The sequence below is a fragment of the Alexandromys fortis genome, unplaced genomic scaffold, assembly GCF_014885135.2.
Source record: "Alexandromys fortis isolate MF-2015 unplaced genomic scaffold, M_Fortis_MF-2015_v1.1 scaffold_107, whole genome shotgun sequence".
Taxonomy (NCBI): Eukaryota; Metazoa; Chordata; class Mammalia; order Rodentia; family Cricetidae; genus Alexandromys; species Alexandromys fortis.
The window spans coordinates 6,142,071-6,158,068 of record NW_026067987.1 but is presented as its reverse complement, the minus strand read 5'-3'; the positions used below and the strand labels follow the sequence as shown (position 1 = coordinate 6,158,068).

Genomic DNA, 15,998 nt, shown 5'->3' with positions numbered 1-15,998 from the left:
GGGGACACAGCGAGTGTACAAACAAACTCCAGCACACCCCAGTTACTAACACCCCTTTGTGGTGAGTCTAAAACTAAACTTCCTATTTCCTGATTAAAATATGAGGCACTAGAGGGGTTCAGGCTTATTTTTAAAAATTCTTGCTGATTTTAAACAATTCAAATAGGGTATTTGCCTGTGAAGTACTTTTATACTGATTATCCCAGTAAATGTTTGATCATCAGTTTTTCTGGTCACTTTCAGCTGCTCAAATCATCAGGGTTGAAAAGAGAAAGAAAAACAAGGAAAATATGAGTCACAGGAGAAACATATCCTTCAAGTGTGCATAGAGCAGCCGTGAATGAGCTCTCCCAGCCTTCACACTCTAGACTATGGGGATTTGGAAACTACAATTTGAAGGATATGTAATTTACTTTTTCCGTTTCGAAAAGAGAAAAAAGGCAAAGTCGAGTTGCTGATTGCCAAGTGCTGCTGAGCTGGCTACTCTGGGGAGACAGTTGAGTGGTAAATATAATTCAGCCTTGAGTGGCCAAGCTGTTTCTCAATCCAGGTGGCCACAGATGAGATGCTCAAATGGTAAGACGACACCCACACATGAAAAATGGGTTTTCAAATGGCTAATGAATTAAATTCTATATTAATGGTATTATAGTAATAATAATATAAAACATAGTAATATAAAATAAATTATACATTAGATTATGTACATAGCTAAAAATTTATTTAGTAATACACTTGACATTGAAAATGACTTTATGGATCAAGTTATTTAATAACTCTGGTGTACTTTTGGGAAAGACTAAAATGGCTATAAAGAGCATATAGAAAAATGATTATAAAGGATACTTATTTTACCTAGAGTTGTTTTGTTTCTTTGTTTGTTTGTTTGTTTTTTCTCCCAGACCCCTTTGAAGTCACCCTGTTTTTGTTCTAGATTTCTAGAATGGAAATCTGGGAAGTTTAGAATTATCAAGACTGAAGGCAATGGCAAGCAGCTTTTCTTCTTTGGGATCTTTGGAGCTCTGCTACGAGAATGTAAATGGATCCTGCATCAAAAGTACTTATTCCCCGGGTCCCCGCGCCATCCTCTATGTGGTTCTTGGTTTAGGAGCCCTGCTGGCAGTGTTTGGAAACTTACTCGTCATTATCGCTATCCTCCACTTCAAACAGTTACATACACCTACGAACTTTCTGGTGGCATCCCTGGCCTGTGCTGACTTCTTGGTGGGCGTGACCGTGATGCCCTTCAGCACTGTGCGGTCTGTGGAGAGCTGCTGGTACTTTGGGGAGAGTTACTGTAAGTTCCACACTTGTTTTGACACCTCCTTCTGTTTTGCGTCCCTATTTCATTTATGCTCTATCTCCATCGACAGGTACATTGCAGTTACAGACCCGCTGTCCTATCCGACCAAGTTCACCGTGTCGGTTTCTGGAGTATGCATTGCTCTCTCTTGGTTCTTTTCTGTCACATACAGCTTTTCTATCTTTTACACAGGAGCCAATGAAGAAGGGATCGAGGAATTAGTGGTTGCTCTGACCTGCGTGGGAGGATGCCAGGCTCCACTGAATCAAAACTGGGTTTTACTTTGCTTCCTTTTATTCTTTCTGCCCACTATTGTCATGGTGTTTCTATACGGTAGGATATTTTTAGTGGCAAAGCACCAGGCTAGAAAGATCGAGAGTATGGCCAATCAAGCTCAGGCCTCCTCAGAGAGCTACAAGGAAAGAGTAGCCAAAAGAGAGAGGAAGGCTGCCAAAACCTTGGGGATTGCCATGGCAGCGTTTCTCGTGTCTTGGTTACCGTACATCATCGATGCTGTGATTGATGCCTACATGAACTTCTTAACACCTCCCTATGTCTATGAGATATTAGTGTGGTGTGTCTATTACAATTCAGCCATGAACCCCTTGATATACGCCTTTTTTTATCCTTGGTTTAGGAAGGCAATAAAACTGATTATGAGTGGCAAAGTCTTCAGGGGAGACTCATGCACAATCAATTTATTCTCTGAAGAGGCAGATGTAGGCTAAACAGATCACCACAGAGATCTGAAAGTAGGCTTGGGTTGAAGGTCAGAGGTAAAATAAACCCTGTGTTCCAGGGAAGCCGCATCACCTTTCACCAAGTAGGAAGCCTGACATTCAAGGGTCACTCCAAAGCATTCTTCTTCTTTCTGGGTCTATGCATTTTTCGGCTGAGTGGCATGTAGTCAGATCGGTTCCTTCCTCCGGTGTCGTGTGCTCTTTAATGTTTTCTGCTTTGCTCTGAAATTTCTACCTGTGTCTTCAAGTCGTTGGAAGCCCTGTAGTTTCTCCACTACCCACGAAGAGTATTCAGATGTGGGCAATAACACAGAGGGGGAGAAGCTCTTGGAATTTAACGTTAGGTTTTTGGGGAACAAAGCCTTCTTTAAAGTCTATCTTGCATGAGAAGTAAATATAATTACACCTTCTTGAAGTGTCTATTTTTAACCTTAACACACTTTGCAGTGAGCTGGAATGTAGAACTTCTGACTGACTGAAAGGCACTGCTGTCTCTCCCCATTTCATAGAGACGGGTTCACAAGGAACATGTGTACTACACAATATGACTTTTAGAGAACATATTTTCTTATTGAAGGATTTGCATATGAATAAAAAGATGGTCTGAAGGTCTGCCTACTTGTTTGGGGGCTGGTTAGTTTGTCTAGGCTTGTTTGTTTATTTATTATTGGTCTCACCATATACCCTGGACTGGCAGGACATTAGCTATGTAGACCAGACTGTCCTCAGACTCAAAGAGATCTGCCTGCCTCTTCTCTACTTGTTTAGAATTTGAAGTAAAATATGAATTGTATTTTTTAAAAAAATGCTAATTTAAATGAGTGTTTTTAAACCATAGAGGTCTTTCTTTGAGACAAAGTAAGCACATTTAGTGCTGAAAAGACATAAAAACAGAGTGTGGGTTTTAACACAACAAAAACTCCTATATTTACTCCGGGAACAGCTCCCACTTTCTAGTCAGTTATACATTTCTCGATCAATATGAACCTAATTCATTTTGTTGAGCTGTTCCTTCTTCTCAAATTTTCCTGTTTCTTTTTACCTTATTTTTTGTTTATATAATTGTGTGTCCATGTGTGTATGTTTCTGTCTGACTCCAGCTCACACTTCCTATACTCTAAAAGTCACTCAATCAATAGTGTGAAAGTACTTTCCACTTTCAGTAAATGCATTTCTGCCTTTTACAAACCAAAAAACTGGACGCTTCGTGAACATACTAAGTTGATAAAACTTTTGCTTGCTGGTAAAGTGTTATCTATGCTACTTGAACATTCTGAAAAATGACCTTGCCGTTTTTAAATCACTAAAACCATATTTAAAGCAAACAAGTTATCAGTTTTAAAATTTTCCCCCACCTAATGATGGTCTGTTAAAATCTTATATCATTTCTCACCTTTATTTGGCTTTATAAAATGTCTAATGATTAGTAGTTAAGGAATGTTATGTGTTAGTATGTCTCTACTTACATTAATAAGATAACACAAGCCAGTATCTTAGAACCCAGCCATAAGGACTGGACATGGCAGGTTTGGTTTTGGCAGCATTTATTTCATTTGTCTGAGAAGGCTGTGCAAAAGGCTAATGCCCAGAGGGAACTCCTCAGGCCAGGCTGCCTGTGTTATAAATGCTCAAATTTGTCTACATCAATCACTGGCTTCACTTGGGTTAGGTCTTCTACTATTAGTGTGGGAGGGTTATTATCTGTAAATTGGGGGAAAAAAAATAGGGTGTTCTCCACGAAGTGCTGACTGCAAATCAAACTGGACCTACAGATTCCAAAGCCAAAGAGGTGATAAATCACTACAGTATAATCTGTCTTCCATATCTTATAAATGTTCTCTGTAAGAAAAAATCATTAAGATGATTTCTTTAAGAGATTTTTAGTGAATGCCAAATAAAATGAATTAAAAAAAAAAAACAAGGCTTACATAAACAAGTCTCAAGTCCAAACCTCCACAGAGAGATCAGGAATCCAAATGTACAGAATAAAGGCAATGTAATTACAAAGTAATATGATACTTATATGAATTTCTTGCATATTATGTAGGTTTTCAGAATTAGTACTTTGCTTTACTTACTGTTAATATTACTTTAAAAAGCATTAACAAGAAACATATTTGAAGGGACTTTATATACTAAATTTTGAAGCTATAGCGTATTTTATACGCTAAATTCTTCAGTTACAGCCATATCTATTTTTAAAGTCAATGTTCTATTCACATTGTGAACAGGTAAGGAAAAACACCACCCAACACTTCCATAAGTACAAGACAGAGACTATCATCTCAAGAATTACCTAGGAACTGATTTAGATATTTTATTCCATTCAAACATACATACTTACACATGTGATAATAATGCCAGAGGGCAATACTCTATCATTTTATAAGGCAGTCCTAAGTAAACTTAGCATTGTACACCATATTAAAAATGATAAATGTATAGGGTTCCTGGATTGACTTATAAAGACAGTAAAATACACTTGAAAGCCCCTAAACTGACAAGTCTCTGCTCTGGCTTTTGTCTTTTCCCTTAGGGGACCCCTGCATTTCGGGGTACTGTGAATATATTTATGCTGTGCCCTTGCCCTCATCAATATGAACTTCTAAACAATAGCCATTTGCTAAATGAATTGTTCATATGAAATAATTTTTTAAAAAACCCACTATTTCAAGGGGGTTCCCTTCTGAGATGGTAGTAAACAGAAGAAATTTTAGAAAACATTCATACTAAGTTTGGACAGTAAATATAATATTGAGTGAAGTTCTAGGAAGGGAAGAGTTAACTAGGTGGGGGAAAGACCTCATGTTGTTGACATCAACTGAGTGAAACCATCACTTCACCTGTTAGGAAGAGTTGCCTTCTTTGTGTTCATGTAAGGACATGACGAACAAGTTTAAAATGTAACTTTTCATTTTGGTGCACACCAACAGAATGAGGCAGCTCTTGACACAGCCACCTTGAGCTTTATTTCAATTTATCTGAAGTATGAGGTAGAGATAGAATAGTGGAGGCCAGGAATATGAGCTCTGACCTCATGACCTCCTATGGGTCCACTAGCCTGCTTCTACCTGACCTGAGTTAGTTCATTCCCATTGGAAGACCCAGTAAGACCTATCTTACAATGGACAGTGTCAGACACCACAGGCTCACTTGACGTTACAGGTCAAAGGTTCTCTCACCATTTCAGTTCAACAGACGCAAATAACTGTCTTTCCAAACAGTGTTCTAGTCCACCACTACATATGGTATGGCCTTGCTTCAGAACTACCAAGGGCTCCCCTCTTCATCTCAGCACACATCATCTGCACAGTTTCTCTACAATTGATACCTGCAGCACCACAAAGTCACCAATTACTGTGACTTTTTACCACAGTCCCATCCAACCACAGTTGCCCTCAGCTCCAGACAGAGTTGGCCGGAATGATATTCCTAAGTGTGGGATATGTCACCTTGAGATTATGAAGAGATCTACCAGCCACTCTGCTTCTCTTTGATGTTGTGTAGAGATATAATATACAGTCGTTTGCCCTTTCCTTTAAGTGGGATATCTTTGACTTATGAAGTATAAAAGCCCTGCATCTTTATAGGTACTGACTATAAATTTACTGTCTGATTAAGGTTCTCAGTGTTCTGGGTACCATTTGCTCATTCCTCCCCATGCATCATCAATGTAATGGATTCACACTATCTTCAGAAAGATGCCTGGAAGGTGTTTCCCATTTCCTCTTTCCTGTTTTGGTCTTTATTTTGTTGATTCTATTTTAGAATTACATTTCATCATGTACTTTGAGTTTTTATATGATTTATTATTTGAAACAAAAGAACTCAGCTTTTGTTTTAACTTTATTCCCACCCCCACCTAAAGTATGCATTTAGTGCCTGGTAATTTTTAATAGTCTCCATCCAGTTGTGAAAGTCCCCACATGACAGTCATACTCTAAGAGATGCTGTGGGTTCTTACTCAGAACAACTTGGAAATGTCAATCGATCAAGGAGTTAGACACTATGTATCTCAGCCCAGGTGAATGGTACAGAGTGTGTAAGAGAGCATAACTAATAAGACTTTGGTGAATGAGCAACCGAATCATCTATTTCATGTCATACAATTAATGTGTGTTGTTGTAAATTAATTCCAAAACATTTTTAGTATCTTTGCCCTGAATAATAGACTATATTTCTCTTTCAGTATTTTGAATCTACCACTTTGGGGCATGGAGAGGTCTTTGGGCTGACGAGGGAGGGGGACTTGATTGGGGCAGGGGGAGGGAAAGGGGAGGCAGCGGTGGGGAAGAGACAGAAATCTTTAATAAATAAATAAATAAAAATATATGAACTGAAAACTGATTCATCGGATAAGAAATAACTATGTCGCCGGGTGATGGTGGCGCACGCCTTTAATCCCAGCACTGGGGAGGCAGAGGCAGGCGGATCTCTGTGAGTTGGAGACCAGCCTGGTCTACAGAGCTAGTTCCAGTACAGAGAAACCCTGTCTCGAAAAACAAAAACAAAAAAAAAAAAAAGAAATAACAATGTCTTGGGCTAAGAATATTAAGTGAATAATATCATTGCCAAATATTGAACTGTGCCATTTCAGAGCAGTCAAAGAAATTCTTGGTTGTGACTATCAGGAGTAACTGCACAAAGTTATTCGCAGTAATTAGCAGTGTACAGAGAAAAATAACTTGTCGAACTTACTAATTAGAATTAACAGTAGTGAGGGCGCTTTCAAGGTTCGCACCTTGTACTGTAGGGATTCCTCATGTGGAGTTCACAATAGATGGAGCGGATTGGCTGACTTCCCCGAACATCTTAGGGCTTGGAAAGCTATTAAAAGTGACTTATTGAATGTGAAATTATATTATAAGCCATCATCTTTTGCAAGGAAGGAATCTATACTTAATTACACAGGTAATTTGTTTCTGGACAGATGAAAATTAGTACTAAGTTTGCCTAGGGTTAACAGTGAAGCTTAATATAATTAGAGGAATAATGATTTCTGTGACTGTAGATGGAGAAATTGATTTTCTGAAAACAGGAAGGGGGTTATAATCTTAGGCAAGATTCAAAATCAATTCTTCAGCTCTGGAATTCCATTTCTTTAATTTTTAGAGCTCAGAATTACTTTTGTCTCCCAGCAGGACAGAAATCCCTCAAGCACCATAAAGCAGACTCATGACCAGCAACTTTTCCCAACCAGTCCTACAGCTCTGTTATGAGAACATGAATGGATCCTGCATTAAAACTCCCTACTCTCCAGGGGCCAGGGCCATCCTGTATATGGTTTTTGGCTTTGGGGCTGTGCTGGCAGTGTGTGGGAACCTCCTGGTGGTGATTTCAGTTCTCCATTTCAAGCAGCTGCACTCTCCAGCCAATTTCCTCCTTGCCTCTCTGGCCAGCGCTGACTTTTTGGTGGGTATCTCTGTGATGCCCTTCAGCATGGTCAGGTCCATCGAGAGCTGCTGGTACTTTGGAGACAAGTTTTGTAGCTTTCACAGTTGCTGTGATGTGGCATTTTGTTACTCTTCTGTCCTCCACCTGTGCTTCATCTCCATCGACAGGTACATTGCTGTCACTGACCCTCTGGTCTATCCTACCAAGTTCACTGTGTCTGTATCAGGAATTTGCATCAGTGTCTCCTGGATTCTGCCCATGGTGTACAGTGGTTCTGTGTTCTACACAGGCATCAGTGCTAAGGGGATGGAAAGCTTAGTGAGTGCTCTCAACTGTGTAGGAGGCTGCCAAATTGTTGTCAATCAAGACTGGGTTTTGATAAGTTTTCTTTTGTTTTTCATACCTACCCTTGTTATGATCATTCTCTACAGCAAAATTTTTTTGATAGCGAAACAGCAAGCTGTGAAAATTGAAACTACCATAGGTGGCAACAAAACAGAGTCATCCTCAGAGACTTACAAATCCAGAGTGGCCAAGAGAGAGAGGAAGGCTGCAAAGACCTTGGGGGTCACTGTGGTGGCATTTGTGATATCCTGGTTGCCATACACAACGGACACACTGATTGATGCTTTCATGGGTTTCATTACTCCTGCCTACATCTATGAAATTTGTTGCTGGGGTGCCTATTATAACTCAGCCTTGAATCCTTTGATTTATGCTTTCTTTTATCCTTGGTTTAGGAAAGCCATAAAACTTATTTTAAGTGGGGAAATTTTAAAGGGACATTCATCAACCACAAGTTTGTTTTCAGAATAAACATTAATGCCACATTCAGAAATACCTTGAGGCATAAATTTATGGAACAATGATGCAAGTAAACATAAGAAATGGCTCTTTCAAAATTAGGAAAACAGAATTTTCAAAATTTAGTCAGAAGAAAAGTTATGGCAAAGTTAAACTATAAAACTGTCATAAAGATAGTTATTATACTATGTGACAAACTAATACAAGGCCCCTATATGCCACCAAGATCAATTTGTTTGAACATGCATTCGTGTCTTCAGTGCATTGAATTTTTGTTCTCATTTTAAGTGTGAAATCTCTTTTCAAGGCCGGGCGGTGGTGGCGCATGCCTTTAATCCCAGCCTTAAGAGGCAGAGGTAGGCGGATCTCTGTGAGTTCGAGACCAGGACAGGCTCCAAAGCCACAGAGAAACCCTGTCTCGAAAAAACAAAAAACAACAACAACAAAAAAAGAAATCTCTTTTCAAGTGGTCTTTTTCTTCTTTGTCTTTTGCAGGGCTGTATTAGGTTTCTATAATTGTTAGATCAAAATACTGTAAACCAGCTGGCTTCAACACACAGTTCACTGTTTATCTCAAAGCTGAGATCCAGAAAGTCCAAGGTCAAACTATGTCAGAATCGCCTTCTTGTGAAGGAGTCTCTCCACATATAGCAGATGCCTCTTGCTCTGTCTGTGTCTTTGTCTCTTTTTAATCATCAGCAGATACATCATATTAAGGTGTATCTTAAGTTACCCATTTTAACTCAATTGTCTCTTAATGATGGAGTACTGAAAGGTAGAACTTCATCATATGAATGAGCCTGTGGTAACAAAGCAGCCATAAAAGATGCACCCGCCTACGATGGCACAATACAAGGGTAATTTTCTCACTGCTCTCCTTGGACTGTTTCTCCATGTTCTTCCAATGGTTTTCACCTCTCAGGAGCAGTGTGGAATCCTCCCATGTCCAATAGAAGGCAGAATCTTGGAGCATTCATATTGTGGTAGGAGTGGTATTTTAGTTTTAAAGACAGACACTGCCCAAAAAGTGGGGAAACATTTCACCAAAAGGAAAACCCAAGGAAGAGAAATATGATATGGAATCTGAATAGGGTGGGATACTTCGGAGAAGGAAGAGTAATTAGCAAGAGACAATGAACAGTGAAGTAGAAGAGGGGTGAACTGGAATAAAGTATGGTGCATTGTATGTCCATGGCCATATAATGAAATAACAAAACTGCCATAATGAAGCACATCACTTTGTTTGTCAACTTCAAGTTTCTTAGTGAAACACTGCATCTATAAGTATATGCAGTTACTATTTGTCAATTAAAAATGAAAATATTTTTCAAAACAATGCAAAACCTTTTTTTTAAAAAACCGGGACCAGTGACTATAATCAACTTGAAGACTGTGAATGACGTATCAATTATCACTGGAAAAAAAATACAACATGTTTCACTTGAATTCATTCACAATTCACTTCTGCATCTTTCTTCAATAGTTGTCTCACCTAAAAAGAATGCACCGAGCAGGTCTTTCTCACCCTTGTAAGGTAAAATCTAAGCAAATATCACAAATTGTGTCAGTACTGATTTATTTCCATATCTAAGTTTTTCATATATATGTATTTACATATATTTATTTTTACATATTTGTACTAATACCTTATTGTACATAACCTAACCACCATATACCAAAATGCAAGTTGTGTATAGTAAGACATTAGTAACAATATGTAAAATTAAAAGTTATAATACTCTACAATAAAATTTGTATGAATGTAGTCTCAAAACATCTTACAATGATACCGTATTACCCATTCTCATTCATCTCTAATGTGAAATGATGCAATGTTTAGGGGATGAAATAAAGTGATGTGATTGACTAAGCACCTGCCAGTCATTGGGGACATGCCTTTGGTATTTTGAAGGATGACGCACATCGTGCTTCTTTTCCTTCTTCAAAATTTCATAAGATGGAGCTGTGTTCTTACTCCAGATCTGGACAACCTCAGTGCATGACTTTTTTTTTTTAATTCCATACTAAAACATAGGACTTCTATTTAGTGGAAGCCATTTCTGGCTGCTCTGTGGCACATCTGAATTGACAGCATTGCTATCTTTGTGCACGGAGGTCATTAACTAAGCGAGAGACATTGGTCCCAAGCACTGCTCTCCCACAGTGGGGAACATGGCCATGACAGCTGCTGTATGGCTAGTGGGCTGGTCAGCTTTCAGTGTGTAGATACTGGAGAAAGGAGGATTACGTTATTCAGAATCATGCTCAATTTAAAATTTGACTTTAACATCCGTTCTCTGTGGCGCTTAGGCTGACCTTATTCTGAGGTGATTCTTTACCTCAAAAACTGGGTACTAGGGATGCTAGAGAGAAGGTTTATTGGGATAAGTGGTTGGCATATGAGCATAAGTACCCTGGTTCAGACCCACAGCAGCCATGTAAAAAGCAGGGCATATCAGTGTACACCAGAAATCTCAGTGCTGGGAAGCAGAGATGCGAGGATTCCAAGGATCTATTGATTGATTAGACACTCTAGCAAGTTACTGAGTTCCAGGTTCAGACAATAATGTGATGAATGTAGATGAAGCCATCCAGTCTTGACCTCTGTCTGGCCTCTACACGTGCACACAAACTGTGTGGCTCCACACACATAAGTGCACACATATGCACCATATACACACAAATGGTGGCGATGATGAGGAAAGAAAAATTACAGGAGTGTGCCACCATTTTATATCTGGAATTTCCCATTTGGCATTTCTTGATGAAAACCAGTAGTGAATAGCTGAACAAAAGAAAGCAAAAACATGAGGAAGTTTGCATAGGAGGGAACATTAGTCTTTGTGTTCCCATCCCTCACTCTGTCCTTCATTGTATGATGAGGTAGCTCTTTACCTTATTCAGCACATACTTAAGGAAGACCTGTAGAAGCATCTTCTTTAGGACCAAGATGACAGCAGGGTCCGATATTATCCAATATTACCACATGGTTTGAATATTGCTTTAGAAATGCTAGCTAATAAGAATGATACCAGAGGAAAAGCAGATAATGGGAATTTGAAATTAGAAAATTGAACTATCATTATTTTGAGATGTGATGACTGAGAATCAGTATGTTTATATCTTAGCATTGGGGTCTATTCCTACACTCCTGTAAGTCTTTTCATGATATTGAAGCAGACTGCAGAAGCTCTCACACATAGAATTGCTTGATTTTTCCTGAGATATGAAAATGCTTAGCCTTAGGTTTTGTTACAGGTAACACTTTACGTGATTTCCTTCCTACACTAGTTGAAAGTTCCACCCTCGGGGCATCTTACTCCAGTGATAGTGGAACACATTATGCAGACCAATATTTCAAATGAGAACACTGAGAAAATCTGGCGAAAGCATTTTTAAAAATCCCTTATTATCAGAATGAACTTTATACATGTATGAAATTGTCAAAGGACAAATTCAGTAAGCCCACAAACAAAATGCATCAGAGGGGTGCAAAAGCAGTAGGAAGTTATTCAAGGCTCACTGGGGGAAAAAGAAGTGAATTTAAAGGTTAGGATGACATTTTCTATCCACCCAATATTATCCAATTCCAGAAGAAATACTTGAAAGAAGGAAAATGGAGCACAATTCTGCCAGTCTTATTAGGCATGGAGAAAAGGTTAGATTTCTTTTTATGTCCCGACCAGAAAGAGGAGCCCACCTCAAGCCCACAGCCAGTGTTTTTAGTAAAACCTTGGAGCACAAATGTTTCCTGAACAGGAGAGTTGGTCTTTCCCACGAATTGTTCTCAGCATCTATAGTAGAGAGAAGGGTGGAGAGAGACGGCTGGGTCTCTTAGTGACACGCCAGAAGTAAGTGCATTTGTTGGAAAAAGATCATATCCACCAGTCCCTTAAAGCATAAAAGAGGTTTCATAAGATAAGGTTCAACCTCACTAAAAATGAGGACCAAAATGATATGAGACAATATTAGGGAAATCAATAGATAGTATGGATAATATAAAATATATGGAAATTCATGTCATCCTTTTACAATAACTAAGTTGAATCCCATTGATAGTTGTAATACAACTATGTTAAGAATACTCAATGAAATGATCATCAAATTTGGAAAGTTCAGAAAAGAATTGTAAGATGTTTCTATTTTATTTTTATTTAAAATAGTTTCCCCTCCCTCAACTCCACCCAGTTCCTGTCCACCTCCCCTCCCATCCAGATCCACTCCCTTTCTGTCTTTCATTAGAAAACAAATTGACATCTAAGGGTTAATACTAAAACAAAATAAATTATAAAACAAGACAAACGAAAAATTCAAATCAGAATAGCACAAAGCAAACGAAAGAAAAAGAGCCCGGGAAAAGACACAAGAAAGAGATGCAGATGTAGTGAACCACTTGTTCTCACACTCTTCTTCTCTGGTCCTTTTCTTTCTTTTTATTTGTTTTGTTCAATTCCAATGTCTTAGCTTTTGTTTTATTATACTATATTATTATATTATATCACATTTTACTTTATTATTATTGCATAGAAGCCTGTTTATTTTATTATGAGAGACTGAGAAGGGGATGATCTGGATGCAAGAAAAGATGGTGAGAAAGTAGGAGGAGTGGGGGGGGATGGGAAAACATGATCAGGATATAGTATATGAGAAAAACATCTATTTTCAATAAAAGGAAAAATATAATTCAAATATAAACAAAAAATGGCATTTTACTAAAAGAGCAAGCAAAAATCACGTCTTAGTTGACGGATAAAATAGAAATTGTGCCTATATAAACTCTAGTGGCACTAGCAGTTGCTCAGCTCCACCAATGGCCCTGCAGATCTCGTAAATTCCATACTCCTTTGGGTCCTGTTACAAAACAAAGGTCTTTAAGACCTCCAACTCTCTCTACACTATCACTCACATGCTGTAGTCAGTCCAGGAAAGCTATTAAGATCAGGGCTGGAAAGATGGCTCCAGGGTTAAGAGCACTGGCTGCTTTTCCAGAGGACCCGGATTTAATGCCCAGCACCCATATGGCAGCTCACAACTGCTTGTAACTCCTCTTGCAGGGGATCTACACCTTTACTCAGACATATATGCAGGCAAAACACCAACGTACACAAAATACAAATAAATAAATTATAAAACTAAAATGTGTGTTTCTTGTAGACAACAGATAGATGGATTAAAAAAAATTGAGATACACGATCCATTCCCTCCCCAAATGGATGACTGACTATATTTTATACTAAAAATTATCACTACTGTGAGTCTAGTATAAAAGAAGGCAGAGGCAGGTGGTGGTGGCACGCACCTGTAATCCCAGCACTCAAGAGGCAGAGACAAGGGGATCTTTGTGAGTTTGAGACCAATCTAGTCTACAAAGCAAGTTCCAAGACAGCCGGAGCTGTTACACAAAGAAACCCTGCCAAAAAGAAAAAAAAAAAAAAAAAAACAGCCACACAGGGTTTGGCAAACAAAGGTTTGGGGTCTCAGTAAGGGAGTAGAGACAGAAAGTTTTCTGTTGAGATGCAGTTAATCTTAACATGCCCCAACCTTTGTTTAGTACAGGAGCCAGGGAAGAAACCTGAAAGTCATTCTCACAGGTGTGGGAGATATTCTAGAGTTTCTCTGTGCCACAGACATCTGAACTACATACCCACTGAAGCCCTAGACATAGGATCATTGCTTGGCTCTGAGGCAGTTCAGAGTGTAAAGTGGTATCTGCAATGACTTCAGCAAGGACAGAGGACTGTGAAGTGTATGTTTCGAGAAGTCCTACCTGACTGTTTCACCAGATGGGCAGACATGGGTGATTAACATATGAAATTAAAAGGCAAAGAAATGAGCAAAGTTAGAACAGGTGTTTAAAGTCACTAAATGCCACAAAAGGACTGATAAGCATGATATATTTTTAATTCTCCTCATCAAACTATTTTGAAGTTATCAACTCTAAAAGTTAATGCTTTCTCAGAAATAGGAAGATGACTGAGACAGGACATAGCTGTAAAAGCAGAAGTCTGGCTGGTCATGAATACTCAAAGAAGAGACAACACTGCCCATCATGACTCCCATTGTTGGGAGTGTGTGTGTGTGTGTGTGTGTGTGTGTGTGTGTGTGTGTTAACCTTCCCCCAGGAGAAATTCTCAGCATTCAGAGATAAAAGAAAAATTTAATTGCAGCTGTAGCTTCTAGCTATGGCTTAAAGAAGCCCAGCTTCTTCGAGTAGAAATATTTAAGTTACATAGGGTTAGAAGTTATCCTAATCTTGTGGCCATTTTGGGGCGTTTTTGTTGTTTTGTTTTGTTTTTAATCCCTGCCCCCAGAGGAGAGTTTTCCTGGAGCTAAGGAAGCTTTGTAGAGCAGGAACGTGCAGGTTTCTAGTAGACAGCTTTATCTTTAGGAAACAGAACTTGCTTTCTAAGTGTCTAGTGGTGGTGGTTGCTTCTCAAGGGAAAAGGCAGCTCTTACTCTTTCATAATAGAAGAAGGGGCAAGCAGGCTTACAGAAGCAGAAATTGCAGTTCAGTTGTAGTTTTGTTGCCTCAGATGAGTGTTCCTAATTCTGTTTTCTTATTCCCATGTAACTGAATATTTCCTAGGTAAGTTTGTCAATCATATTTAATTAATGTTAAAGTTTGCTATTTTCCCTTTCTCCTTCACCATCATGGCTAGAAAGGAGGGTCTCCCAAGTTTGGCATGGGGGTAGCTGCTAAGTCTGCTCCTTGGAGTTAGAGAATTGCACTCCAGAAATAAAGTACAACCAGAAGCAACATGGGGTTCATGAGTGCCAGCCAGCAGAACAGGAGTGTCTCCTAAACCTACTGAGCTGTATTTCTAGTACTCTGTGGAATGCAAGTCTACAAGCAATTTAAATGACCACAGAAAAATGAGTTAGGATTACAGGAAGCCTGAGTCTGTTGGCCAATACAGGCCCGTGTCACTCACTGTGATTCTTTTCTTTTCTTCTCTATAGAATGATTTGTGTGGAAATCCAAACTGCTTGTCATGGTAAGTACATGTGTGCTCAGCCTCAACCCCTATGTATTTTTCTTGTCTATGCTGTGCCTACTGCAAATGAGGCCCAAGCTACAGAATCTCAACAATGCATGTCAATCCTGATGACACCTTCTCATCGGGGGTCATCTTCTCAGGACTTGGCCATATTCTGGATATATGCACGATATTGTAACTCCAGTTTTTTCCCTAAACTTAGGAAGCCTAACACCATGGTGATCTCATGGGTAAACTTTTGTTGTACACAGTGGGATAGAATGTGTTGCTTCGTTATGTTGTCATTTTGCTGCATTTAATATGTGTATCCATTCATCATCTTCTATCTCTTAATTTGTCCAGTGACGGTGTTTCATTCCAGAGTTAGAAAGGAATGATAAGGGATCGAATATTATTTACAGAAACATTTTATAGGATTGCTGCATTAACTTTTCTTGGAGAGACATGAAGAAATGTCTACTTATCATATATGGATCATCAGCAACAGAAGAAAAAGGTGATCTCAACCACATCCAGCTTGGTGAACCAATGAGTTGGATTAAGGCTATTTAAAAAAATAAGTGCAAGAAATTCTTCATAGAATCTGAACAAGTTGTAGGCTCCTCACCCCCAGCAGCCATTAACAGCTTATGTATTTTGGAGAGGGGTGGGGCCTTGTGTATACATTGCGCTACTTTGTGCTCTGCTCATTCGATGCCATATGAGACTTTTGTTTTTTGGGTTTTTTTTTTTTTTTTTTTTTTTTTGTTTCTAGCCATG

The 15,998-nt window shown here is 38.9% G+C and overlaps 2 protein-coding genes across 2 annotated transcripts; both read left to right on the top strand.

The window, feature by feature from the left end:
- The first annotated feature begins 984 nt into the window (after positions 1 to 984).
- LOC126511954 (trace amine-associated receptor 9) lies at positions 985 to 2,031 on the top strand. Its single transcript, XM_050159473.1, has one exon. The coding sequence runs from the start codon at positions 985 to 987 to the stop codon at positions 2,029 to 2,031; it is 1,047 nt and encodes a 348-aa protein (XP_050015430.1).
- A 5,146-nt stretch (positions 2,032 to 7,177) lies between these two features.
- On the top strand, positions 7,178 to 8,253 carry LOC126511941 (trace amine-associated receptor 8c). The gene has a single exon (XM_050159462.1). The coding sequence runs from the start codon at positions 7,219 to 7,221 to the stop codon at positions 8,251 to 8,253; it is 1,035 nt and encodes a 344-aa protein (XP_050015419.1). The 5' UTR covers positions 7,178 to 7,218.
- The last annotated feature ends 7,745 nt before the right edge of the window (positions 8,254 to 15,998 follow it).

What these genes read in the sequence shown, in the direction of transcription:
- LOC126511954 (XM_050159473.1), top strand. Translation starts at nt 985, where the DNA reads ATGGCAAGCAGCTTTTCTTCTTTGGGATCTTTGGAGCTCTGCTACGAG.
- LOC126511941 (XM_050159462.1), top strand. Translation starts at nt 7,219, where the DNA reads ATGACCAGCAACTTTTCCCAACCAGTCCTACAGCTCTGTTATGAGAAC.